Here is a 27,925-nt window from a genome sequence, read left to right on the forward strand (position 1 = left end):
TGCAAACAACCTATCAAAAAGTCAAGGATGACTTCACCTTGTTTCTATTTAGTTTACTCTGCGATTAAATAAAACCCTCCTCTGAAGTAGTCCTTCTCCAGATAAGCAAATTCAAATGTCTCTAGGGCTCAGACACATAATGAAGCTGGAGTGTGGGGCATGGAAAGAACTGGAAGGTAAGAGGTCTGGCCCAGTGATGCCAGATCTTATTTTTTTCAAAATAATATGGAAATCCCATTTCTGCATAAAATTTCTAAGTTTTTTTAAGTTGACAGCTAATTCAATTCCTAAAAACAATGAATGAGCTACACAAATGTCTGCCAAATGTATCTGATCCTTAGGATGCCAGTTTTCATCTCTGGCATAGTTCCCACTGCCAGAAAAGCTCAGTTCATCAGCACATTTCACAGGAGAATTCATCCACTTGGTTGAAAATTCCTCAAATGTACAAGTATTCTGTGAAAGTCTGCATTTTAAATTTCAAGGTGTCTCACTTCAGGGAGATTTAATGTTCTATCCACTTCTCTTTTATTTTTGTCATAGGTGTTTCCCTCTGACCTGTAGACGTCAACCTCTCAGGTATTTCCTACCTGAGCCTTGAAACAAGGCAAAACAAAGTAAGTGACGGCACTAAGCATGAACAATTAGCACCTCCAGAGTTTTCTGGGTTGGTATTTATTTATACCGTCCCTATAAAAATATGAATATAGTGAAATACCCCACTTTTATATATTTTCTACCTTATAAACTTTCTAGTTTCTCAAATCCTCCTCATAGTGAAAAGTATATTTCATTCAAAGTAGAAGACAACACCAATGCTTTTCAGACTGTCTATTCCAAAGGTTGAAAAGATAAACTAAAGCATAATGAGGACATAGGTATCCAGACGATAACAGTGGACAGTGAGGGAGCTGAGCTTGAGATCTCTACTGGTTTTTAGCATAAGAAAGTCAGAAAGATGCAGGAGAAGCATTATAGACTCTGCTACCTGATGTCTCTTCAATCCCACTACCAATATGGGATCAAGTCCAACTGGCATGCTGGATGGTCAAAGGTATTTCTGGGATTTTTTCCTAGAGATAAACTGGAGGAGGAATGTGTATCACTGAGTTTCAAAAAGAAAAAGAAAAAAAAAGAGTACATATGAATAAACAGCACTCTTGAGGGCACAGATATACATTATAACTCTTTCCTAAAAACTATGCCTTTTTTCTAAGTTGACAAAGTGAGCAGCAAGGCCTAAAACTTACTGTGCTGCCTTGACATCTTTGAGCCTCACAGGGACCCAAAAGCCTAACCATCGGTTCCTCTGCTCTTGCTATATATGCCTCCCACCCAGCAGGAAGTGACCCCACTTGGCTTGTTCCCCATCAGCTGGACTAACTACACTCCTCAACCTACTGGGTTTCACCTCCTTGCCTGCCCATGAAATTATTCAAACAAGCCAATCATATCCTCCCAAGGAAACCAGACATCACCCCTTCTTATTACTACAAAGCCTGTATCCCAGAGCTCCTATTTGTTCACTCTGCTCCCAAGTGGCCCTCCTCCCCTAGGCTATGAGTATAAGCGGCTAATTAACTGCTGTCAATCCCATCTGTCCAGTGTCGGGTGTCATGTGTTTGGCCATCTTCCAAATCCTAGGGTAGGACTTCCTCCCTCACCAACAGGGTGAAGAGGAGGCAAACAAAACAGCAAGCTGTGTCGTTGAGTAGTCACTTTTAAGTGTAACTTACCTAGCTTACCCCTCATGTATATAACTTTAACAACAGCATCACGTTTCCTGTTCATCCTGCTAAGTTCTCCTTTGCATAATATGCACACTAACAGTCTCAGTGATCTTCTGTTCAAATTCTGAGAGCCACTGTATCACCAGGCTATTCAAGGTATGTGATGGTAGTGACTTCAAGGAGCAAAAGTGCTGAAGGATCACAAAGGAGAAGGACCAAAAGAATGGGAGAAAGAAATAGCAGCATCCACAACAGACTCAGGCCAAAATGTGAATGGTCTGCCCCAGTGACAAGCTACCAGCTTCTTTCAATCTGTTGGATGATATCAGAATCTCTTCTAGTTTGACTACTTAGAATAACAATGGAGACACCACATCCCTAATTTCTTGAATTTATTACACAGTGATTGGGTCTGTATTCAGCGTAGCTTTCTAAAGTGTTCAGTAAGGCCTGATTTATGATTAAAGGCCTTCTTACAATTAGGATACAGAAACAGACTTCTGCCCTCTGTGGATCCTCTGATGACGAACAAGGCTTGACCTCTGAATGAAGGCTCGTCCACATTCCTCACACTGATAGGGCTTCTCCCCAGTGTGGATCCTCAGGTGCTGAGTAAGGCTGGTGCTCCCTCGGAAAGCTTTCCCACATTCCTTACACATATACGGTTTCTCTCCAGTGTGACTTCTCTGATGTTCCATGAGTCCTGACCTCTGAGTGAAGGCCCTCTCGCACTCATTACATTTGAAGGGTTTCTCTCCAGTATGGATCCTCAGATGTCCAATAAGGTGTGAACTTTGACTAAAGGATTTACCGCACTCTTTACATCCATAAGGTCTTTTCCCAGTATGGATCCTCTGATGAAGAACCAGGCCTGTGTTTTGACTGAAGGCTTTCCCACATTCATTACACTGATAGCGTTTTATTTTATTATGAATTTCCTGGTGTGAAAGAAGGGCTGATTTATAACTGACGGCTTTTCCACATTGATTGCATTTATAAGGTTTCTCTCCAGTGTGAATTCTCCAATGTCGAACAAGCCCTGAGCTCTGAGCAAAGGCCTTTCCACATTCCTTACATTTGTGTCGTTTTACTCTCATGGGGTTGACCTTTTGCTGTTCTGATTTACCCCTATATTGAAAAGTTTCTCCACACTTTGGATCCTGGAAAGCAACCAATGAATTCCTTTCTGCAGAAACCTGCTTTGGAGCAAATTCACCAGTCATATTCCTGGTCTCAGCTCCTGCTGAAAGAGCAAGTCGATTATTTAAGTGCCACATGTCCCACATATACGTTTGGAAGTAAGATTAGTAATAATAATTGATAACATTATGAATGCTTAGTAATATCAAGGATTGTGCTAAATAAGCAAGAACTATCATCCTAATGGTTTTTGATACTCACTGCACCTTTGAGTCATAAGAATAAAAATAAATAAATAAAACACGTTTGGGCCCCAGCCCAGATCTAAAAACTCAGAATGGCAGGAAAGAAATGTAAATTTCCCAAGAGTCTTCAAAGGGTCTCCAATGAACATACCTTCTAGCATTCATCCCTTGTGTAGTCCACCCCCCTCCCACACAGGATCTAGGCTGGCCTGTGACTTGCTTTATCCAACAGAATATGGTGAAAGTGATGATACGTCAGTTCAAGGATTAAGACTGTATAAAGATGCTTTTGAGATCCCTGAGTTACCATGTAAGAAGTCCAGTTACCCCGCTAAAGAGATACATGAAGAGTGAGAGAATGAGATAACCTGAGGCCCATCCATCTCAGAATCTTGCTAAGCCCAGTTTTCTAGCCATCTCCTGCTAAAGTATGAGAAGTGAGTGAAGTATCTCGAGCATCACAGTCCAGGCAAGCCCCCCGATAACTACAGCTTAAATTGATGTCATGTACAGTAGAAGAACCATCCTGTTTATCACAGTCAATCCAGAGAACTGTGAGAGATAACATAATGGTTGTTCCTTTTAGCCACTAAGTTTTGGAGTGGTTTGTTACATGGAAATGGGATAGCTAAAACACCAAGTGATCACCCAATATTTGGTGATGCTCACAGCAACACAATGAGCTGGGTAATAGATATAGCAACTGAAATACAGAAATTAAATAATTGGTCTGTGATCACATGACTATTAAGTGATAAAGCCTGGCCTGAAACTCAGGTTTATCTGAATTCAAAGACTGCGCTCTTTATTTTTACTGTAAAAAGGATACTCATGGTAAAAATTTCAACAGTACAAAAGGTATAAAAGTAAAAAGTCCAAACCCCAATTCATCTTTCTCCATCACCCTGTGTCCTTTTACTTTCCCTAGAGGTAATCACTATAACTTTGTTGGCTACATAATAAGTTTTCTACTTTAATCCAGTGGCTATCAATCTCTCACTGCATTTAAAGGAATTTTTTTCCTCCAATATTTTCACACAAGAGCCAAAAGACTTTTACATAAAGACATCCACTGATGCAGTGTTTAAAATAACAAAAAGAGGAAATTCCCTGGCAGTCCAGTGGTTAGGACTCCATGCTTTCACTGCTGAGGGTGCAGGTTCAATCCCTGGTAGGGGAACTAAGATCCCAGAAGCCACATGGCGCAACCAAATAAATAAATAAATAAAATAACGAAAATACTGGAAACAGCCTAAATGCATATCAGTAGGAGACTATTAACTATTATACATGTATGCAACAGAAAACTAAACATCAAAAAGAATAAAATAACTCTACTGATAAGAATAACGTTATTTCTGCATGTTTTCTCTAGGCCACAAACATCGACTGCAACTGAATGAAGGAACTGAGATTGTGGTACCCACTGATTTCACTAGAATGTAAGTTGCATGAGGGCAGAGATGTTGGCCTTCTTGTTCACCTCTATATCCCCAATGCTTAGAATACTGCTGGACACGTAGTTGATGGTCAATAAGTATTTGGTGCATGAATGGATAGTGTCCTGAATATTCTCATTAGGTAAAAAAAAAAGCAAAATGCAAAGTAGTGTGTATAATATGTATGTTAAAATGTATCCAGGATTTGTTTTCAGCGGGTATGGTAAGACACACAGACATGGAAAGGACTATATGAAGAAAGAAATTTTTTACACTCGTAGATCCCAAGGAACAGAAGACGTAGTCTGCCATGCAGGGCTGCATGGGAAAGCACCACGATTGATCAGGAGGCCTAAGGGGAAGAGGGGAGAGCATGGCCTAGAGCCTTTATTGGAGTTTCCCCAGGAGGGAATGGATAAGGCAGGGTAGGTATGCTGAGCAAGCTTAGGATGGATAATTTGAATACTTTTGGCACACTCTGGGCTATAGGGATGGTCCCTAGTTCTCTGGTATCTGACCCTGGGGTGATTTAGGGCAGGGGGAATATTGGCTTGGTGTGTGAAGGTTTGATAAAGGAGATGGCTGGGGGATTGGGCTCCAGATTGGTTGGACTGTATATGAAAGGCCCACTTGCAGGGGAGTCCTTTGCTGTCTCTAGGAATTAGCTAGCCCTAGGAAGGACAGTCTGTCCATGATCAAGGCCCCAAATGCCAGAGCATCAAAAATATAAAAAAATTTAAAAATATAGTCAATACATCATGATACCATTTTCCCTAAAAAGTGGGGAGAGGCTTGAATATACAAGAAAAATTTTAGAAGTATATACTAGAGAATGTTAACAGTGGTTAACTCTTCGGAATGGAACTGTTATTTTCATTTTGTATTTTTCTATACTACTTGAATTTTTAAAATATAAGCTACCACTATTGTTCTATAGTAGCTAATTAAAACATATAGTACTAGGGCCCACTATAGTAAATCTATGGTAGATCTGGGTATCTGTATTGTTAAAATGGTTCCATAATGATTTGGATTCACAGTTAGAATTGTAAACCACTATCATAACCCAATTAAAAAATACCACATATCCCAATGCAAAATTAAATCAACTCTAGATATGCTCACTTTGTAAATAACCTTCTGGTGTTAAACTTATTCTGCTATTCTAGATACCACTTTTTTCACCAGAAATACTGCTTCCTAGCAGATGCTATACTCAGTGCTTCCAAAAGATCACAAAAGATTCACATTTTAAAGCTTACCATTCTCTTGCAGAGGAAAATGCTCCCAAGGATCACACTTCAGCTGGATGTTAAGTGACTGATTTGCAAGGCTTACAGGTCCTATTTCCTTCCACAGCACTTCTTGTTTGTAACGTGCACTGGCTTGGACCTAAGGACATACAAGAAGAGCTGGGTTCATGAGAGGATCAGCAATAGCTAACTAAACCTCAAAGTTTGATTAAACATAAAATTTCCTATGGGTACAGAAAGCAGAATGATGAAGAAACCAGTGTCTTAATCAGTTCACAAAAGCAGCAGAGCTTTAAAGGGAAAACAGAGGATAATGTGTCAGCCCAGAAAATAATGGTTATAAAATCCTCTTGCTTACCCATGCCCACTCTCCTTGCTGGTAGACCCCTGGGGTTCTCATAAATGAACAATAGATTACCCTTTTCCCACCTGTTGTCCTTTGTCTACAAGTTCTGTCTCCAAATTTTCCAGCACAGTCACCACTTCCTCTCCACTCCTTGGATGATACTCCCATACCCGGGCCTGCAGCTCCTCGGGCAGGATGGTCAGGAACTGCTCCAGCACCAGCAGCTCCAGGATCTGCTCCTTGGTGTGCATCTCAGGCCGCAGCCACTTTTGGCAGAGCTCCCGGAGCCGGCTCAGAGCCTCTCGAGGTCCAGGGGCCGCCTGGTAACGGAACTGCCTGAAGCACTGGCGGAAAAGTTCCTGATAAGGGTGCACATTCCCTAGTTGGCGAGGCTTCTGCTCCCAAGCATGGTTCTCCTCTTCCTCTACCTTCACGATTCTCAGTCCCTCCTGCTCGTCTCGAGTGTGCACCACAGGAGTCAAGGCTGCGTGTTCTCTCAACTTGGTGGACATCTTAGCGTGCAGTGGCTCAGGATAGGATTCACTTGTCTTACATACCAGGAATCAGGAGGAACCTTAGGATCAGAGCACTCCTGTGGGAGGAGAACATACTATTAAAACAGCAGAATAACTAGAGCAGTCAAGAACCTATGTTATTAATAATGAAGACTCACTGCCAAGGTGATGTTCCTGAGTAGCAGAACATTAGTAGGATAATATTCCTAAGAAACGTGAAAATAGATCAGAATTACTGAGAAAGGGCACTTGGCTGCTGATATACAGAAAAGTGCTACATAAATATTAGCATTAGAACTTCTATTGTGGGAAATAAGGCCACATTCTCAGAATTTAAAGACTTTTTAGTTTATAAGAACTACATTACAGGAAGAAATAAAGCACATGAGCGAAAGCTGGGGACCACCATAGCTCATTTGCCAAGGCTTTCTTTCATGTATACTCATAATCTACCACCCCTTCATAGAACTGCTTCAGCAGGGCAGGATGGGTCTTGGGACACTCCTGTAGAGGGAAAAGGAGGCTTCCTGATCCTTAGCAAGGTAAGGGAAGATGGATCTTGCCACACTTTAGTAAACTTACTATGACAATACACACATGAGCCGAGTCATGGTTATTTTTCCAGTAAAACTTTCACGACATTTAAATGAATCAATTACAGAGGAGTAATACACTACAGCTCCATAAACTGGTTATAGTGCTCGTTCAGGGAATAAAGGATTAAGCACCTAACCCTCAGTTGATACATTTCCCTCTCCCACCGCACCCCACCCCACCCCGCCTCCATCGTGTATGAAAGAATGAGAATTAAGCAAAATCTGAGTGGTTTACGCTATATTATAAAGTCAAAATAACAGCGACAAATCCAAACCGAACAGTAGAGACACAAATCGTCACTGAGCTCGTTACCAAGCATTGTGTGCACGTGCTGGGGGGAGAACAGGACACGCAAGCCGCAAAGACCCCCTCCCCGTCCCACCTCTGGCCCGTGGGACAACAGAGATGGGGCGTTCTGCAGCTTGGCTGGGGAGAAGCCCGACCGCTCACCCGCAGCTCTGGGGATGACTGGCGCTCCCTGGAGACTAGCCCTGGCAGGTAGTTATGGCAAAATCTTAGGCCACCATCCCGCCAGGCCAACCAGGAACCCAAAACGGCCGAGCAAAAGGCGCCCACGACCCCGAGGCCACTTCCGGTGCCCGCCTAGGAATCCGGAGGCGCGGTCCTCTCTATGATCAACCTTACTACTCCGCCGACTTTACTGCCTTCACCAGGTTCGGCTAGGTCGGGAGGAGCGCTTCATTCTGGCGTTTGGATTTTTATTCCTCTTTCTCACTCCCTGCCTTCTCCTGAGGAAATCTGAGCCAGTCGATAAAGTTCAAATCACCCACAAGGTTGCTGAGACTTGCCACACTCCAGGAGTTAGCTCAGAGCCCTTTTTGTAGTGTATTATTTTTTTTTTTTTTTTTTTTTTTTTTTTGCAGTACGTGGGCCTCTCACTGTTGTGGCCTCTCCCGTTGAGGAGCACAGGCTCTGAACGCGCAGGCCCAGTGGCCACGGCTCACGGGCCTAGCCGCTCCACGACATGTGGGATCTTCCCGGACCAGGGCACGAACCCGTGTCTGCTGCATCGGCAGGCGGACTCTCAACCACTGCGCCACCAGGGAAGCCCTGTAGTGTATTATTGATGAGTGAAAGTTCTTTTTACATTTTGGATATGAGCTCTTTGTTATATGAACACCAGATATCGGCTCCCACTTCCCTTTTTACTCCCAACCGATGTCTTTTTGCTGAAAAATAGCTTTAAAAAACCTAATAGACTTTATTTTTAAAGAGTAGTTTTAGGTTTACAGAAAAAATGGAGCAGAAAGTATAGACTTCCCACATGGCCCCTCCAAACCCCCTCCCCGGCTACACAAAAACCCTATTATTATTAACATCTTGCATTAGTGTGGTATCTTTGGTTACAATCAGTGAGCCAATATTGATAAAGTTATTAGCTAAAGTCCATAGTTTATATTAAGGTGAATATAAACTGTGTAATACGTTCTATGGCTTTAGAAAACATAATAACATGCATCAACCATTACAAGCATCATACTAAACAGTTTCACCCCCCTAAAAATCCCCTATGCTCCACCCATTCATCATTCCCACACTCCAACCCCTATAACCCCCAGCAACCACTGATCTTTTTACTGTCTCCATAGTTTTGCCTGTTCCACAATGTCATGTAGTTGGAACCAGAGTTTGTAGCCTTTTCAGATTGGCCTCTTCACTTAGCAAAAAGCATATAACATTCATTTCTCCATGGATTTTCATAGCATAATAGTTCATTTCTTTTTATTGCTGAGTATTCTATTGTCTGGATGTACCACAGTTTATCCGCTCACTTATTGAAGGAAATCTTTCTTGTTTCCAAGTTTTATCAATTATGAATAAAGCTGCTATGAACATCCTTGTGCAGGTTTTGTGTGGACATAAGTTTTCGATTCATTTGGATAAATACCAAGGAGTACAATTGCTGAATCATATGGTAAGAGTATGTTTACTTTTGTAAGAAACTGCTAAACTGTTTTCTGAAGTGGCTGTACCATTTTGTATTCCCACAAAGAATGTATGAGAGTTCCTGTTGCTCCACATCTTCATCAGCATTTGGAGTTGTCACTGTTTAGCAATTTAGCTATTCTAATAGGTGTGTAGTGGTATCTCCTTGTTTTAATCTGCAATTCCCTAATGACATATGATGTGGAGCATCTATTCATATGATTATTTACCATCTGTATATCTTCTCTGGTGAGGTGTCTGTGCAGATCTTTTGCCCATTTGAAAAACTGACTTGTTTGTTTTCTTATTGTTGAGTTTTAGGCTTTCTTTGTATATTTCAGATAACAGTCCTTCTTTAAAAAAAATTCATTTTAGAAAAAGGAGAAGTAACAACTGACACTGCAGAAATACAAAAGATCATGAGAGATTACTACAAGCAACTCTATGCCAATAAAATGGACAACCTGGAAGAAATGGACAAATTCTTAGAAATGCACAACTTGCCAAGACTGAATCAGGAAGAAATAGAAAATATGAACAGACCAATCACAAGCACTGAAATTGAAACTGTGATAAAAAATCTTCCAACAAACAAAAGCCCAGGACCAGATGGCTTCACAGGCGAATTCTATCAAGCATTTAGAGAAGAGCTAACACCTATCCTTCTCAAACTCTTCCAAAATATAGCAGAGGGAGGAATACTCCCAAACTCATTCTACGAGGCCACCATCACCTTGATACCAAAACCAGACAAGGATGTCACAAAGAAAGAAAACTACAGGCCAATGTCACTGATGAACATAGATGCAAAAATCCTCAACAAAATACTAGCAAACAGAATCCAACAGCACATTAAAAGGATCATACACCATGATCAAGTGGGGTTTATTCCAGGAATGCAAGGATTCTTCAACATATGCAAATCAATCAACGTGATACACCATATTAACAAATTGAAGGAGAAAAACCATATGATCATCTCAATAGATGCAGAGAAAGCTTTCGACAAATTCAACACCCATTTATGATAAAAACCCTGCAGAAAGTAGGCATAGAGGGAACTTTCCTCAACATAATAAAGGCCATATATGACAAACCCACAGCCAGCATCGTCCTCAATGGTGAAAAACTGAAACCATTTCCACTAAGATCAGGAACAAGACAAGGTTGCCCTCTCACACCACTGTTATTCAACATAGTTTTGGAAGTTTTAGCCACAGCAGTCAGAGAAGAAAAATAAGTAAAAGGAATCCAAATCGGAAAAGAAGAAGTAAAGCTGTCACTGTTTGCAGATGACATGATACTATACATAGAGAATCCTAAAGATACTACCAGAAAACTACTAGAGCTAATCAATGAATTTGGTAAAGTTGCAGGATACAAAATTAATGCACAGAAATCTCTGGCATTCCTATATACTAATGATGAAAAATCTGAAAGTGAAATCAAGGAAACACTCCCATTTACCATTGCAACAAAAAGAATAAAATATCTAGGAATAAACCTACCTAAGGAGACAAAAGACCTGTATGCAGAAAATTATAAGACACTGATGAAAGAAATTAAAGATGATACAAATAGATGGAGAGATGTGCCATGTTCTTGGATTGGAAGAATCAACATTGTGAAAATGACTCTACTACCCAAAGCAATCTACAGATTCAATGCAATCCCTATCAAACTACCACTGGCATTTTTCACAGAACTAGAACAAAAAATTTCACAATTTGTATGGAAACACAAAAGACCCCGAATAGCCAAAGCAATCTTGAGAACGAAAAATGGAGCTGGAGGAATCAGGCTCCCTGACTTCAGACTATACTACAAAGCTACAGTAATCAAGACAGTATGGTACTGGCACAAAAACAGAAAGATAGATCAATGGAACAGGATAGAAAGCCCAGAGATAAACCCATGCACATATGGTCACCTTATCTTTGATAAAGGAGGCAGGAATGTACAGTGGAGAAAGGACAGTCTCTTCAATAAGTGGTGCTGGGAAAACTGGACAGGGACATGTAAAAGTATGAGATTAGATCACTCCCTAACACCATACACAAAAATAAGCTCAAAATGGATTAAAGACCTAAATGTAAGGCCAGACATTATCAAACTGTTAGAGGAAAACATAGGCAGAACACTCTATGACATAAATCACAGCAAGATCCTTTTTGACCCACCTCCTAGAGAAATGGAAATAAAGACAAAAATAAACACATGGGACCTAATGAAACTTAAAAGCTTTTGCACAGCAAAGGAAACCATAAAGAAGACCAAAAGACAACCCTTAGAATGGGAGAAAATATTTGCAAATGAAGCAACTGACAAAGGATTAATCTCCAAAATTTATAAGCAGCTCATGCAGCTCAATAACAAAAAAACAAACAACCCAATCCAAAAATGGGCAGAAGACCTAAATAGACATTTCTCCACAGAAGATATACAGACTGCCAACAAACACATGAAAGGATGCTCAACATCTTTACTCATTAGAGAAATGCAAATCAAAACTACAATGAGATATCATCTCACACCAGTCAGAATGGCCATCATCAAAAAATCTAGAAACAATAAATGCTGGAGAGGGTGTGGAAAAAAGGGAACACTCTTGCACTGCTGGTGGGAATGTGAATTGGTACAGCCACTATGGAGAACGGTATGGAGGTTCCTTAAAAAACTACAAATAGAACTACCATAGGACCCAGCAATCCCACTACTGGGCATATACCCTGAGAAAACCATAATTCAAAAAGAGACATGTACCAAAATGTTCATAGCAGCCCTATTTACAATAGCCCGGAGATGGAAACAACCTAAGTGTCCATCATCGGATGAATGGGTAAAGAAGATGTGGCACATATATACAATGGAATATTACTCAGCCATAAAAAGAAACGAAATTGAGCTATTTGTAATGAGGTGGATGGACCTAGAGCCTGTCATACAGAGTGAAGTAAGTCAGAAAGAGAAAGACAAATACTGTATGCTGACACATATATATGGAATTTAAGAAAAAAAAATGTCATGAAGAACATAGGGGTAAGACAGGAATAAAGACACAGACCTACTAGAGAATGGACTTGAGGATATGGGGAGGGGGAAGGGTAAGCTGTGACAAAGTGAAAGAGCGGCATGGACATATATACACTACCAAACGTAAGGTAGATAGCTAGTGGGAAGCAGCTGCATAGCACAGGGAGATCAGCTTAGTGCTTTGTGACCGCCTGGAGGGGTGGGATAGGGAGGGTGGGAGGGAGACGCAAAAGGGAGGGGATATGGGAACATATGTATATGTATAACTGATTAAATTTGTTATAAAGCAAAAAAAAATTCATTTTATTAAAGGACAGTTGATTTACAATGTTGTGTTTAGTTTCAGGTGTACAGCACAGTGATTCAGTTATATACATATCCATAAAAAAGAATATATATGTTCTTTTTTTCTTTTTCTTATTATTTCTTTTTATTTATTTATTTGGCTGCACCGGATCTTAGCTGTGGCACGCAGGATCTTTTAGTTGCAGCATGTGGGATCTAGTTCCCTGACCAGGGATCGAACCCAGGCCCCCTGCACTGGGAGCATGGAGTCGTACCCACTGGACCACCAGGGAAGTCCCTGTATACTTTAAAAAGAAAAAAATTATTTATTTATTTGACTGGGTCAGGTCTTAGTTGCGGCAAGAGTGATCTTTGTTGCTATATGTGGGATCTTCGTTGCAGCATGCGGGATCTGTTTTTTTAGTTGCGGCATGTGGGATCCTTAGTTGCAGCATGCAGGCTCTTAGCTGAGCATACAGGATCTAGTTCCCTGACCAGGGATTGAACCCAGGCCCCCTGCATTGGGAGCATGGAGTCCTAACCACTGGACAACCAGGGAAGTCTCTATTTGTATACTTTTTGATGATGGTCATTCTGACAAGAGTAAGGTGATACCTCATTGTAGTTTTGATTTGAATTTCTCTAATAATTAGTTGATGTTGCACATTTTTTTCATGTGCCTGTTGGCCTGTGTGTCTTCTTTGGAGAAATGTCAATTTAGGTCTTCTGCCCACTTTTCAACTGGGTTTTTGCTGTTGTTGTTATTGAGTTGTATGAGCTGTTTGTACATTTTGGAAATTAAGCCCTTGTCTGTCGCATCATTTGGAAATATTTTATCCCATTCTGGAGGTTGTCTTTTCATTTTGTTTATGGTTTCCTTTGCTATGCAAAAAAAGCTTATACACTTGATCAGGTCCCATTTGTTTACTTTTGCTTTTATTTTTATCGCCTTGGGAGACTGACTTAAGAAAACATTGCTACGATTTATGTCAGAGAATGTTTTGTCTAGGTTCTCTTCTAGGAGCTTTACAGTATCATGTCTTATATTTAAGTCTTTAAGCCATTTTGAGTTTATTTTTGTGTATGGTGTGAGGCAGTGTTCTAAATTCAATGATTTACATGTGGCTGCCCAGCTTTCCCAACACCACTTGCTGAAGAGACTGTCTTTTCCCCATTGTATATTCTTGCCTCCTTTGTCAAAGATTAATTGACTGTAGGTGTGTGGGTTTATTTCTGGGCTCTCTATTTGCATTAAGTCTTCCAGTATGATGTTGAATGGAAGTGAGAAGGGACATCTTTGTCCTATTCCTCATCTTAGCAGGAAAGCATCTAGTTTTTTACCATTAAGTATGATGTTACCTGTAGTTTTGGTAGATTTTTTTTGAAGCTACTGCTTATCTTTTATTATTTATTTATGTATTTATTTATTTGTTTATTTATTTACTTATTTTTGGCTGTGTTGGGTTTTCATTGCTGCACATGGGCTTTCTCTAGTTTCGGTGAGTGGGGGCTACTCTTCGTTGTGGTGCATGGGCTTCTTGTTGCAGTGGCTTATCTTGTTGCGGAGCATGGGCTCTAGGCACACCGGCTTTAGTAGTTGTGGCTCGTGGGCTCTAGAGTGCAGGTTCAGTAGTTGTGGCACGTGGGCTTAGTTGCTCTGCGGCATGTGGGATCTTTCCGGACCAGGGCTCGAACCTGTGTCCCCTGCATTGGCAGGCGGATTATTAACCACTGTGCCACCAGGGAAGTCTTTGGTAGATGTTCTTTATCAAGTTGAGGAAGTTCCTCTCCATCCCTAGTTTGCTGAGAATTTTTATTATGAAAGGGTGTTAGATTTTGTCAAATGCTTTTTCTGCACCTATCGATATGATTATATATTTTTTCTTCTTTAGCCTATTGATGTGATGGATTACATTAACTGATTTTTAAATGGTGAACCAACCTTGCATACCTGGGATAAATCCCACTTGGTCATGTTGTATAATTCTTTTTATACATTGTTGGATTCAACTTACTAATACATTGTTGCAGATTTTTGCATCTATTCATGAAATATATTGGTCTGTAGTTTTCCTTTCAAGTAATGTCTTCGTCTAGTTTTGATACTGGGGTAATTCTAGCCTTACAGAATGAATTAGGAAGTATTCCCTCCACTTCTATTATCTGTTAAGAAATAATATTATAAAATTTCTGCTGAAATGTTTGGTAGAATTTACCAGTGAACCCACCTGTACTGGTGCTGTTTTGGAAGATTATTAATTATTGATTCATTTTCTTTAATAAATAAAGGCCAATCAGATGATCTACTTATCCTTGCTGGGATTTTGGTAGATTGTGCCTGTGATTATTGTGATTTATAATAAGAGAAATATATTTGGTCTTTCTCCTCATTTCTGGCACTAGGCTCCTAAAAACCTTGGAATTTCCTCAATATTGAGATCTTTTATGTTAATGGAGTGAGTTTTGGAAAGCACGTAAGGATTGGGGCTTGGTTGTCAATGGAGCTAACCACGTGTCTAAATTAAATTTTAGGAAGTTCTTATGTATTTAAATATCGTGTCTGGCTTCGTTTTTGTTAATTTCTCCTGCAACCCTAATTACAAATATTTTAGATCTGTATTCTCTCTCTCTTACCCTTTTCCTATATAATCCATCCTTTTTGTCCTTTTTGTGCTTCATTCTAGATATTTTCTTCTCAACTATGTAGTTCATTTTTTCTTCAGCTGTTTCATCTGCTGCTATATGCATCCACAAATTCTGTTTTTGTTTTTCATTTTCAGAATTTCCATTTAGTTCTTTTCACTGTTTCCCATTTTTTGTTAAAATTCTTATCTTTCATTTCTGAACATTGTACGTATGATTTTAAAATCTGTGCCCAGTAACTCAAATTCTGAATTCCCAGTAGAAATGTTTCTACTCTCAATTGCTTCTGTTGACTTTTCTTTGCATTATTTGTGTTCTCTTGTGCCTAGTTTTAAAAAAAGTTTTTGCAAGATTGTAAAAATAATTTGAGAGCTAATAGACTATTACATCCTTACAGAGAGGATTTCCTGGTACCTGAGGGCACTAGCATTATGGAATCACTTAAATCCAACTGTAGAAATTGAGAAATTCAAAAGCTGAGCTGAAGCCCCCTGGGTGAGCCTGTCTGTGTGGTTCACCCTTATTTTTAGAGTGTGGTCATCTGGCGTCCCACACACCAAAGGGAAGGAATTTACCAGCACTAACCCTCACCTTGGCAGTCCCCAGAATCCAATTTTGGTGTCTCCAGGCCCAATGTCAGGACCTATGCACTCGGTACACTCCCTTTCTGGGATGATGTTCTTGGGTAGAAGGGAAAAACCTTTCATTTTCCCCTTTATCCACAACATGGTCTGATATGTAGCTTTTAATCACACTGTATTTTATTTTTTCAGTATTTTTTAAAGTATTTATTTTTGGCTGCGCCAGGCCTTAGTTGCAGCATGCAGGATCTTCGTTGTGGCATGTGGGATCTTTTAGTTGCAGCACGTGGGCTTCTTAGTTGCGGCATGTGAACACTTAGGTGTGGCATGTGGGATCTAGTTCCCTGACCAGGGATTGAACCCAGGCCCCCTGCATTGGGAGCACGGAGTCTTATCCTCTGGACTACCAGGTAAGCCCCTAACCACATTGTATTTTAAATAGTAGAATCAGTTTGCTTCAACAGACCCTGAGAAGTCAGGCATTATTCTTGAAATTGAAGTTCTTTATTTTACCTTGGAGATTCACCTCACCCCATCCTCACCAGATGAGAGGGTGCCTGGCTGGTTGGGATATCTGCTTCTCTTAGGAACCCACACAGAAAAGGTGACATCATGATCATGTAAGGCACCAGATAGATCTCTTAGTTCCCAAGGAACAGGAACCATTACCTGCTAGTAAAATTGACACAGTGCATAACCTATGACCCAGCAATTTCATTCCTGCATATGTCTTCCAGAAAAACTCCCAAAGGTGTTCAGACCAAGACTGTTTATAAGGAGTTGGTTAAAAGCCTAAATGTATAAAATTGAAAGTAAGGCCACACACAGACCAATGATTATGATGCACCATGAAATGAGTTTATAATCAATCCCCTCTGAGCACCCAAGGTCATTTCTTGACCAGGTCTGGGAAGAGGGCAGATCCTATAGCAAACGATTAGAGACCCCTCTTCAGGCTGAATAGATACCAACCCATAAACAGAGCCCTTCAAGCAGTCATTCAACAGCATGTGTCACAAGCCTTCTCTGCGTCAGTCACTATTTTATATATTAGAGACACAAAGATGAATGAGGTAAATACGGTCTGTGTTCAGCATATCACATGTACACATGGCCCACCCACATTTCACCATCTTTTTTTTTAACAAAGGATAGGAAATTTTGTGAAATGATTTACCAAAACACAGATATTTATTTGCTGCATTTCCCAGATATACTAACACGATAAAAAAGGATCACTAATCATTAGAGAAATGCAAATCAAAACTATAATGAGGTATCACCTCACATGGGTCAGAATGACCATCATAAAAAAATCTACAAATAATAAATGCTGGAGGGGGTGTGGAGAAAAAGGAACCCACTTGCACTGTTGGTGGGAATGTAAATTGATACAGCCTCTATGGAAAACAGTATGGAGGTTCCTTAAAAAACTAAAAATAGAACTACCATACGACCCAGCAATCCCACTACTTGGCATATACCCTGAGAAAACCGTAATTCAAAAAGAGTCATGTATCACAATGTTCACTGCAGCACTATTTACAATAGCCAGGACATGGAAGCAACCTAAGTGTCCGTCGACAGATGAATGGATAAAGAAGATGTGGCACATATATACAATGGAATATTACTCAGCCATAAAAAGAAACAAAATTGAGTTATTTGTAGTGAGGTGGATGGACCTAGAGTCTGTCATACAGAGTGAAGTAAGTCAGAAGAGAAAAACAAATACCGTATGCTAACACATATATACAGAATCAAAAAAACAAAAACAAAATAAAAGCGGTTCTGACGAACCTAGGGGCAGGACAAGAATAAAGACGCAGATGTAGAGGATGGAGCTGAGGACACAGGGAGGGGGAAGGGTAAGCTGGGACGAAGTGAGAGAGTGGCATGGACATACATACACCACCAAATAAATACACCACCAAAATAGCTAGTGGGAAACAGCCGCATAGCACAGGGAGATCAGCTCGGTGCTTTGTGACCACCTAGAGGGGTGGGAAGGGAGGATGGGAAGGAGACAGAGGGAGGGGATATGGGGATATATGTATACGTATAGCTGACTCACTTTGTTATACAGCAGAAACTAACACACCATTGTAAAGCAATTATACTCCAATAAAGATGTTTTTTAAAAAAAGGGGGGTTTCCCTGGTGGTGCAGTGGTTGAGAGTCTGCCTGCCAATGCAGGGGATACGGGCTCGAGCCCTGGTCTGGGAAGATCCCACATGCCACGGAGCAGCTAGCCCCGTGAGCCACAATTACTGAGCCTGCGCGTCTGGAGCCTGTGCTCCACAACAAAGAGAGGTCACGATAGTGAGAGGCCTGCGCACCGCGATGAGGAGTGGCTCCCACTTGCCACAACTAGAGAAAGCCCTCGCACAGAAACGAAGACCCAACACAGCCATAAATAAATAAATAAAATTTAAAAAAAAGACAAAATTCCTTAAAAAAAAAAAAGTAGGGCTTCCCTGGTGGCGCAGTGGTTGAGAATCTGCCTGCCAATTCAGGGGACACGGGTTCGAGCCCTGGTCTGGGAAGATCCCACATGCCGCGGAGCAACTAGGCCCGTGAGCCACAACTACTGAGCCTGCGCGTCTGGAGCTTGTGCTCCGCAACAAGAGAGACCGCGATAGTGAGAGGCCCGCGCACAGCGATGAAGAGTGGTCTCTGCTCGCCACAACTAGGGGGAGCCCTCCCACAGAAACGAAGACCAACACAGCAAAAATAAATAAATTAATAAACTCCTACCCCCAACATCTTAAAAAAAAAAAAAAAAAGTAAAAGGGAGTAAGTCTGGTAGAAGTGTATACCCATTGCGTCCCAGGAATCAATGTCAAAATCATTCTTAGAAAAAGTATTTAGTTAGCATCATGAATTCCAAACAAAAAATAAATGCAATGAATAATATTTGGATTATCCAAAGTTGTGGTTAAAGACATCCCCCTACTCTCTCTACATTTACTGTAGAAAACGAAAAGCTAACTGTGCCAAAGACAGTTAAATATCCACTGAGATCTGTCACAGGCATCTGTTTTAATTCAGCTTTGCCCAAAGTGACCTGACAAAGTCTCTCTGGTAATACTTGTCTAACTGCATAAAATAATGCCAGTTAAAGTGATTTTTTGCAATTGGGTTTTTTCTTAGTGGTGACATTTGATGTTGGAAAGTTCTATGTTATACCTCTACCACATATTTGACTACTGAGGTTCATTTTTGTTGTGTATCCTCTGATGTTTAGTAAAAGATGAGTTCAAGAGATTTTCCCACACCTGTCCCAGTCATAAGGCTTCTCTCCAGTGTGGACCCTGACGTTTGATAAGATGTGAACTTTTTTTTTCTTTCTTTTGTATGGGGTGGGGGCAGTTAAAGTGTGGAGTCCTACTGGACTGCCAGGGAATTCCTGATAAGATATGAACTTTGACTGAAGGCTTTCCTACACAAGGAATCTTTGCTGCACTTTAAGAGCTTTTCCCCACAAAGAATCTTTGCTACACTTTAAGAGTTGAGCTAACGCTGAAAGCGTCCCCACAGTGGTCATACATACATAGGGTTTTGTTCCAGTATGGATTTTCCAATGTATAAGATTGAGCTTTTAAGTGAAGGCCTTCCCACATTTTAATATTTATGGATTTTCTCTCTAGCATGGGTTTTCTGGTAATTAAGTGCTGGCTTCCAAACGAAGGCCTTCCCCCACTCACTACATTCATAATGGTGCTTTCCATCATGGGTTCTTTGGCAGGTGACCAGACTCGAAACACAATGAATCCTACAGTATTATACTCTTTACACCAATAAGTTTTCTCTTCAGTGTGGATTCTCTGATGTTTAGCAAGGCTATCAGAGAACTTAAAAGGCTTTGCCACATTCGTGACATATATAAGGTTCCTGTCCAAAATGAATTTGCTTATGTTCAATGAGACTTGACCTCACAGAGAAGGCTTCTGACACTGAAGATATCCCCAAGGGTTCTCTGATGGCTAAGATCACTCCAGTGTCTGAAGGTTTTGCCACATTCTTTACTCTCATGAAACTCTTTTCAGGATGGCTTCTCTGTTGTTTATTGAGACTTGGTATTACATTGAAGGTCGTTCCTGGTTGAGGATCTATAGGGCTTTCTTTAAGTTTGGATGTGCTGGTGATTGGTCAGGGCTGCTGGTGTACCAGGGTTTGTCTTACAAGGGAGGGATATTTTTGGTTTAGTGACTTCCACTCACTTTACGAGTGGCTGCTTCTTTTATTACAGTTGAAGTTGGAAATTGTGCACAAGCTGAATGGAGAATTTCCCACGCCCACAGCATCGACAGGACTGAACTTCAGGGTGAATTCTCCCAGGTATCTTAGGCCTCTTTATGGAGTGATATTCTCCATGGTTTGAGGCAATGTAAGTTGTGCGTCCTCAAAGGGGTTCCTCTCCCACTTGGGTAAATTATCCAGAAGTCCATGAACTTGTCCAGTGTGGAGCCCCTGCTGATGTTCCCATTTAGTCTTCTGAACATCTCCCTTGTGTGTTAGACTTCTTCTGGAAAACTCTGCTTTGAAACAGACTCCTTATTTAAGGCCAGGAGTCACCATCTGAAAGAACAGGTTGATCATGAAATTAGCATCTTTTCCCCAGAGGCAGAAAGAGGGAGTCAAATGTAACATACATGAGAGTAGCCTACAGAGAGAAACTACATAAAACACAACTCTTTATGTGTGAAAGTTCTAAGTAAGAATACATACTTGCTTTTCCATTAATTTCTGCTCTTATCTTTAGTAATTTCTTCCTTCTGCTTTCTTGGGTTTATTTTCCTGTGCTTTAAGTTCTCAAAAGGGATGTTTAGAGCATTTTTTTTCACCTTTGCTTCTTTTCTAAATATAGCATCCATACTTTTAAATGAAATAGTTTACCCTAAGGAGCCTGAAAAAGTACAAGGAACAGAATAGGTCTAAACAGATGGAAGCTACTCATTATTAGTATCATCACTAATGTAAATCAAGAGAAGTAAAATAGAAAGAAGGGACTGGTGAGGAGACTCATTTGTACAAGAGCTCCAGTGAACATAACAATATATAAAGTAGCAGATTAAAGAAGAGGTCTTCACATAACAAAGCATTTTACTATCTATTTGGTGAGATGATAAAAACCTCAAAGCTGTAAGGTGTATCAGAGAATATCTAGCCTGTCTCCTTATCTTTAAGGATGTAAAACTGAGGCCCAGCTAGGTGGCATTAGCCTAGGTAACAGGATTACTTAGAGGTAAAGATAGGTTGAGACCAAGGGCTCTTGAATTTCACCTTTAAAGTTTTTTTTTGTTTGTTTTGTTTTTTTTTTTGTTTTTTGCAGTATGCGGGCCTCTGACTGTTGTGGTCTCTCCTGTTGCGGAGCACAGGCTCCAGACGCGCAGGCTCAGCGGCCATGGCTCACAGGCCCAGCCGCTCCGCGGCATGTGGGATCCTCCCAGACCGGGGCACGAACCCATGTCCCCTGCATTGGCAGGCAGACTCTCAGCCACTGCGCCACCAGGGAAGCCCACCTTTAAAGTTTTTACCAGCATAACACACTGGCCCGCTGTGTTGAGTGAACAACCTTCAGATCAAAACTTTCATAATATAGCATAGTGGTTAAGAGAAAACATTGTCAAGTTGAACTTCTGGTTTCAATTCCTGGCTCTACCGTTTCCTAGCTGTCTCTGTTCCTCAATATTTTTAGCTGTAAAATGGGAATATAGTAGTATGTATCTCATTTCATTATTTTTTATTGAGAAAAATACACATGTAAGGTACTCAGAAAAAGCCCCAGCATAGCAAGCATTCCAAAAATATTGGCCAATATGGTAGCTCCACTATATCAATGGTAAATTATATTACTTTTTTTAGTTATTCACTGTCCTCTTTGTAAGCTTTATTTTTCTCCACCCTATGGATAGTACGCTTGGTGATTTGAATTGCTTTGACTAACGAAACATAAGTGGAAATGACATATGCTCCTCCTGAATAGATGCTTTAAAAGCCATAATGTGGTTCTACCACTGTTTTTCTTTTGCCATAACAGCAGCATATTCAAGGTAGGAGTATTCTTCTAGCCTGGATCCTAGAGTGGTGAGAATGTGTTGCATTAGTCAGTTAACACAGGCAAAAATGAAAGTAACAGCCAAGCCTTTAATCACTTACTGCAATAGCATTAGCAAGAGGCCCAAGAACAAAAAAGTGCTGGCTCCTGCAGTGTTTTATTCTTACCCATGCAACAGTGCCAGGCAGGGATCAGGTGAATCAGCACAGGTGTGCGGACTGTGTCACTGCCAAGACAGCACCAAACAAAAGGCTCCAGTCATTTTCTGGACCTGGAGGCCAGGGGAAGAAAGAGGGGAAAGGCTAGGAGTGTAAAAGTACTAGTACTGAGTCAGAGTGGAGAAAAGTGTCATGCCTTATTGGGGTGAGAGAATCTTGAAGAGTTACTCGGGCAAGACCCCCAGTAAAAAGGGCCCCAAAAGGAGGTGCCTGGGCTAAGAGTACAGATATGCCTAAAAGCATGGCTGGCCAGGCAGTCTGAGTATTTGACTGCAACTCCCTTCAGAGACTGCATGCGCTGGCTGTGCCTCAAAGCCTTGTGCAGGAGGGTAGCTTTACACCCATGAGGGATAAAGCCTTTGTAACTGCCTATGATCAGGTCTGAAAATCATACACATTGAAAACTTCCTTCTCCTCCCCCAGATGCACCATGATTTTCATGTTATTCCCACTGTACCTTCCTTCATTCCTTTTCATGTGGCTGAAGAACTCATTCTTTCTTCAAGATTTCATCCTTCTTCAAAGCTTTTCCAACCTTCTCATAAGTACGTTACACTTACAATGCAAAGCATTCAGTATAAATCCAATGGCTTTATCACTGTAATTATTATTTCCCATCTACTCCTTTCTCCCTGTCCGCAAATAGACTGTAAGCCTCTGGAGAGTAGGGTGCTTTTTTCATTTATCTTTGTATTCCTAGTACCTGACACAAGGCCCAACCTAAAATAGATAATCATTAATACCTTAATTTGAGCTTATAAGGAATAACCATGTTACATATATCCTGATATCCTAACACTCAATTCTTCAGTAAATGAAATTTCTTCTTCCAGAACATCTGTTCCTTCAAAGTTTTCAGAATACTCACCACTTACTGCTTAGGAATCACAGTTGTGCTGGTCTGGGTGGGATTTGGCATCACTTCAGTGCTGATCCCGGAAGGGTGTGCTCCACCCAGACGACTCTGTCTGCAAACCACCATCCTATGAACAAACCAAGACAGCTGGGCCCAAAGAGGTAAGTACTGAAAACAATGGTGATAACAACATAGACAGGGGGTGACAGGGAAGTCTCTCCAGAGCAGAGCAGGGGGAAACCACAGTGTCCTTCAATTGCCAAAGGCAGGAAAAAGTAGGGCAAAGAATTAACACCTTCAACCCAGCACAGCAAAGTCAACTTCCTGGTGCTACTTTGAGGCCCTTCACTGCCTGTAAGTACGTGCCTCACTTTCTCTAACATGCCTCATGCCCTGAGTGAGGTCCTATCTCCTCAATTTGAGCTGCAGAACCATGACATTCTCCGCCTTCAGGCCCCATGTCCAGGCCTAAAGTTACCTGAGTAGTGTGGTAAGCACCATCTCAATAACAGAGACTTCATGATGTGCTTTTTAACATGCGTCTGTGACCCCAGTGTTGGAGGGCACAAGTTAGCCTAGAGCTGCCTGGAATCCAGTGTGTCTTATAGCTGACTTGCTTGAATTGCTGATGAGAATTCAGGGAAACTGTGCATCCTTTGCAACACAGAGTCTTACTCTAAAGTGAATACCACTTCAACTTCCCACAGAGTGTTCCCTCCTACTTGTCCACAGTGTGGACCAAAGCAATCTGCAATTTCTATCAATTTAGTGCTCACCTGGAACCTCGAATTACTAAGTTTCAGGGATCAAAAGGATTTCAGACCCATTACCCAGGAGTAAGAAATCACTACTAAAATAGAAAAATAATAACAAAGTAATTTTAAAGTCCAGATTTCCTTTGAGTTTCATATGTGCAGAGAATACAGAGTCTGAGTTTTAGGCCTGGGGGTAGTTAGGAAGTTAGGCTATAGTCTGGTGACCAGCTCTACTGGGATTTCCACAGATATAACAAAGACATTTCTCTAACTGAATTCATTAACTTTCTACCACCTCCCAAATCTGAGCTCTCCTGGTTGATTACAGATATCGAGTTTCACATAGTCACTCAAATAGATCTTTTTTTTTTTTTTATTGGAGTACAGTTGCTTTACAATGTTGAGTTAGTTTCTGCTGTACAACGAAGTGAATCAGCTACACGTGTACATATATCCCCTCCTTCCCACCCCCAGCCCATCCCACCCATCTAGGTCACCACAGAGCACCAAGCTGAGCTCCCTGCCCTATACAGCAGGTTCCCACTAGCTATGTTTTACACCATGGCAGTGCACATATGTCAATCCCAATCTCCAAATTCATCCCCCCCACCCCCGTGTCTACACCTCTGTTCTCTGCGTCTGCATCTCTATTCTCAAACAGATCGTTGAAAGCCATCCTAAGACTAATGCCAACCCCAACTCAACAACAGTTCCCCAAGCTTGTTCCATTCTCATACCTGAGTCTTTGCATATGCCACATCACACTAAATGCAAGGGTCGGAAGTACCTGACACTCTTTGAGAGGTTTTTGGTTTAGGAAGCTCAGTTAAGTTCTGGGGTTTATTGGATTATTAAGTCCAAAAGGCCTGGGGCTTATAATTAACCTTTTAAAAAATTAATTTATTTTTATGTATTTATTTGGCTGCGCTGGGTCTTGGCTTCAGCACATGGGATCTTCGTTGCAGCATGCGGGATCTTTAGTTGGGCATTCAAACTCTTAGTTGCGGCATGTGGGATCTAGTTCCCTGACCAGGGATTGAACCTGGCCCCCCTGCGTTGGGAGTGCAGAGTCTTAGCCAGGCCTGGGGCTGTAATTAAGCAAGAATAACCTTGAAGAGGGAATTCCCTGGCTGTTCAGTGGTTAGGACTCAGCCCCTTAACTGCAGAGGGCCTGAGTTTGATCCCTGGTTGGGGAACTAAGATCCTGCAAGCCGCATGGCATGGTCAAAAAAATAAAAAAAGAATAACCTTGAAGAATTATCAGTTGGGATTCCTAGCCAAAAAGAGAGAGTATGCCTTCTGCCATGAGGTCACTAACTCATCTAACCATCTCTAAGAGCATAGTAGTACATCAAAGCCAAAGAAATCAAGACCAATAGGTTAGTTATTTGCAGATTCAATGAGGACATGTAGTCCCTGTCTCACCAACCAACATTACTTCCAATTTCAAAATTTAATGTTTCACCTATAATACTGGTAGCAACAACAAAAACAAAAGGCTTGCACATAAGAAAAGGAAAAATCATGTTTGAAATACTGAAGTTTGCTCTTACTAAACCATAACAAACTACATTATGGTATAATTTACCTGATGAGTTGTAAAACTGCATTCTCAGAAGTAGATGTGATCTTAGAGACTTAAGTCAATCATTACGATGATGGAGTCCTTTTTCACTGACTTCTCACATCTTCGATACTCCAAGAAACGAAGTGTCAATTAAAACATTAGCTTTTACCATACACTTCCTTTGGTGACAACTTCTGATATTAAAAAAAAAGGCCTTTGTAATATCTTCACCATGTAAGTCACTGATGACACTTTCCTTTGGCATGTATTTTCTGGTGTTTAGTAAGATTAGAGCTCCCACGGAATGCTTTCCCACACTCGTCACACTCGTATGGTTTCTCTCCAGTATGGATTCTCTGATGAAGAATAAGAGTTGAGATCTGGCTGAATGCTTTCCTGCATTCTCCGCATTTATAGGGCTTTTCTCCAGAATGAATCCTCTGGTGATTAATAAGGGCTGAGTTCACATAGAAGGCCTTCCCACACTCCTTACACTCATACGGCTTCTCTCCTGTGTGGATTCTCTGATGTTTGATGAGGTCTGAGCTCACGCTGAAGGCTTTCCTACACTCATCACACTCATAAGGTTTCTCACCAGAGTGGATTCTCTGATGTTTGATGAGGTCTGAGCTCACATTAAATGCTCTGCCACATTCATTACATTCATAGGGTTTCTCTCCATTGTGGATTCTCTGATGTATAATCAGGTGCGCCTTCACACTGAATGCTTTCCTACACTCATTACAAGTATAGGGTTTCTCACCAGTGTGGATTCTTTCATGCACAGTGAGGGTTGAGCGCGCATTGAAGGCTTTTCCACAGTGATCACACTCATAGGGTTTCTCTCCAGTGTGGATTCTCCGATGTCGAACAAGGCTTGAGCTCTGGGCAAACTTCTTCCCACACTCACTGCATTTATACCATCTTTCTTCTTCAGGCTTGTCCTCATGCCTTTCTAACTGGTCCTCATACTGAAAAGCTTTTTCATTCTCAGGAATCTGTAAAGTATCCCTATCATATATGCTGGGGGCCTTCAGGTGTGGGTCCATCCTTACAAAAATCTTCCCTTCAGAATTGACACCTTGTTCATACCTTTGGCCTTGATTCCTGAAATAAACAGACCTTTCAAATGTAATTTATTCCCTGATGCTAAAGAAATATGATGTAATAAAGACTAAACTAGGACTCTCAAACATGTTCCACAAACCCAGGACATACCGATCACACGGTGGCCAGATCAAATGTTTTTCTTCAGTTTGTACCACCACAGAACTATTGGAATGAACACCTGACTCAAATAACTATTTAAGTCTACTCTTTTTTTTTTTTTTTTTTTTGCGGTAAATGGGCCTCTCACTGTTGTGGCCTCTCCCGTTGCGGAGCACAGGCTCCGGACGCGCAGGCTCAGCGGCCATGGCTCACGGATCTAGCCGCTCCGCGGCATGTGGGATCTTCCCGGACCAGGGCACGAACCCGCATCCCCTGCATCGGTAGGTGGACTTTCAACCACTGCACCACCAGGGAAGCCCCAAGTCTACTCTTTATAAAGGTATTTAAAGCACAAAATCTGGGATATAAGTGAGTATAGAAAATAATAGATAGTTTCTACTTGACTTTTTATCATATTTAATTAAATTGGGAAACAAGACAGGAGTTGCAGAGATTTGCAGATAGCAGAGCAAGATGAAGGAGCACAGGAATAGAGAAGGCAAAAAACCAGAAATTCAACTGATAATGAATTAGTTTGGGAAAAATGACAATAATATCATCGTTGTGTTTTACTACTCACACAAGTCCACACTATTTGGGTTGGAAGAGAGATATGGAGATAAAAGAAGCTCTGTCTACTGCTATCTCTACTATTGCTGCAGCTGATGTTGCTATAACAGACAGTATCTTAGCAACAGGGGTGCTTTGTCTTCTCTGGAACTGTGACAGAACAGACCCTTTATCTCTCCAAAGAAGGGTCCACTCCATCTTTATAATTCAGACCAATGTGTGGATAACTTGTTGGATTGCTCCCACTCTCTTATCCCCTGGGAACAAACTCAATTCTATCTCCAAACTTAATAAAACTTTTGCTTCAAACTCAAATTACACCTCTGCCTTTTTTCATCTTACAAATTGTTTTATGTCTCAATAGTGATAAGTCAACACCTCCAAACCTCTAACCTCAGCATGATAATGAGAAAAACATCAGTCAAATTTCAATTGAGTAACATTCTACAAAAAACCTGAAAGTACTCCTCAAAACTGTCAAAGTCATCAAAAACAAGGAAAGTCTGAGAAACTGTCACAGCCGAGAGGAGCCTATGGAGACATGACAATTAAATGTAATATGGTATGCTGGATGGGATCCTGGACTAGAAAAAAGAACATTAGGTAAAAATTAAGGAAGCGTGAATAAAGTATGGACTTTAATGATAATAGGCAATGGTTGTGATAAGTATTCTATATAATGTAAGATGTTAATAACAGGGGAAACTGGGGACTTCCTTGGTGATCCAGTGGTTAAGAATCCATGCTTTCAATGCAGTGGCCACAGGTTTGATCCCTGGTTGGGAAACTACGATTTTACATGCCACGTGGCACAGCCAAAAAAAAAAAAAAAAAGAAGAAGAAGAGGAAACTGGGTGTGTGGGGGGATATAAGAACTCTCTGTACTATCTTCACAATTTTTCTGCTAATCTAAAATGCCCAGAGGTCAGAAACTA

General features: G+C 41.0%; 2 protein-coding genes across 3 annotated transcripts; both read right to left on the minus strand.

The window, feature by feature from the left end:
* Positions 1-1,055: 1,055 nt before the first annotated feature.
* LOC308623945 (zinc finger protein 24-like) lies at positions 1,056-7,796 on the minus strand. Of its 2 annotated transcripts, XR_014016904.1 has the most exons (5): positions 7,716-7,796; positions 6,237-6,745; positions 5,817-5,946; positions 1,737-2,973; positions 1,056-1,105 (listed from the first exon to the last, which is right to left on the minus strand). XR_014016904.1 is itself a non-coding variant. In XM_081246769.1 (4 exons), the coding sequence occupies exons 2-4, from the start codon at positions 6,663-6,665 to the stop codon at positions 2,210-2,212; spliced, it is 1,323 nt and encodes a 440-aa protein (XP_081102895.1). In that variant the 5' UTR covers positions 6,666-6,745; positions 7,716-7,796; the 3' UTR covers positions 1,320-2,209. The 2 variants fall into 2 exon arrangements, 1 of the variants encoding a protein (XP_081102895.1); XM_081246769.1 differs by lacking the exon at positions 1,056-1,105 and having other exon boundaries at positions 1,320-2,973.
* A 10,723-nt stretch (positions 7,797-18,519) lies between these two features.
* Positions 18,520-26,382, minus strand: LOC308623728 (uncharacterized protein). Its single transcript, XM_081246424.1, has 3 exons — positions 25,233-26,382; positions 22,902-23,016; positions 18,520-20,335 (listed from the first exon to the last, which is right to left on the minus strand). Exon 1 carries the CDS (start codon positions 26,258-26,260, stop codon positions 25,451-25,453), a length of 810 nt encoding a protein of 269 aa, XP_081102550.1. The 5' UTR covers positions 26,261-26,382; the 3' UTR covers positions 18,520-20,335; positions 22,902-23,016; positions 25,233-25,450.
* Positions 26,383-27,925: the final 1,543 nt, after the last annotated feature.

The sequence above is a fragment of the Mesoplodon bidens genome (assembly GCF_964165515.1).
Source record: "Mesoplodon bidens genome assembly, chromosome: 10".
In the NCBI taxonomy this organism is placed as follows: Eukaryota; Metazoa; Chordata; class Mammalia; order Artiodactyla; family Ziphiidae; genus Mesoplodon; species Mesoplodon bidens.

Bases quoted from the DNA above. Each gene is read 5' to 3' on its own strand.
- LOC308623945 (XM_081246769.1), bottom strand. From the start codon at position 6,665: ATGTCCACCAAGTTGAGAGAACACGCAGCCTTGACTCCTGTGGTGCAC. The intron at 5,947-6,236 runs GTGGGAAAAGGG...GTATGTCCTTAG, and splicing joins TTGTAGACAAAGGACAACAG to GTCCAAGCCAGTGCACGTTA. The intron at 2,974-5,816 runs GTAAGCTTTAAA...TTGCTCTTTCAG, and splicing joins TTTTCCTCTGCAAGAGAATG to CAGGAGCTGAGACCAGGAAT.
- LOC308623728 (XM_081246424.1), bottom strand. From the start codon at position 26,260: ATGGACCCACACCTGAAGGCCCCCAGCATATATGATAGGGATACTTTA.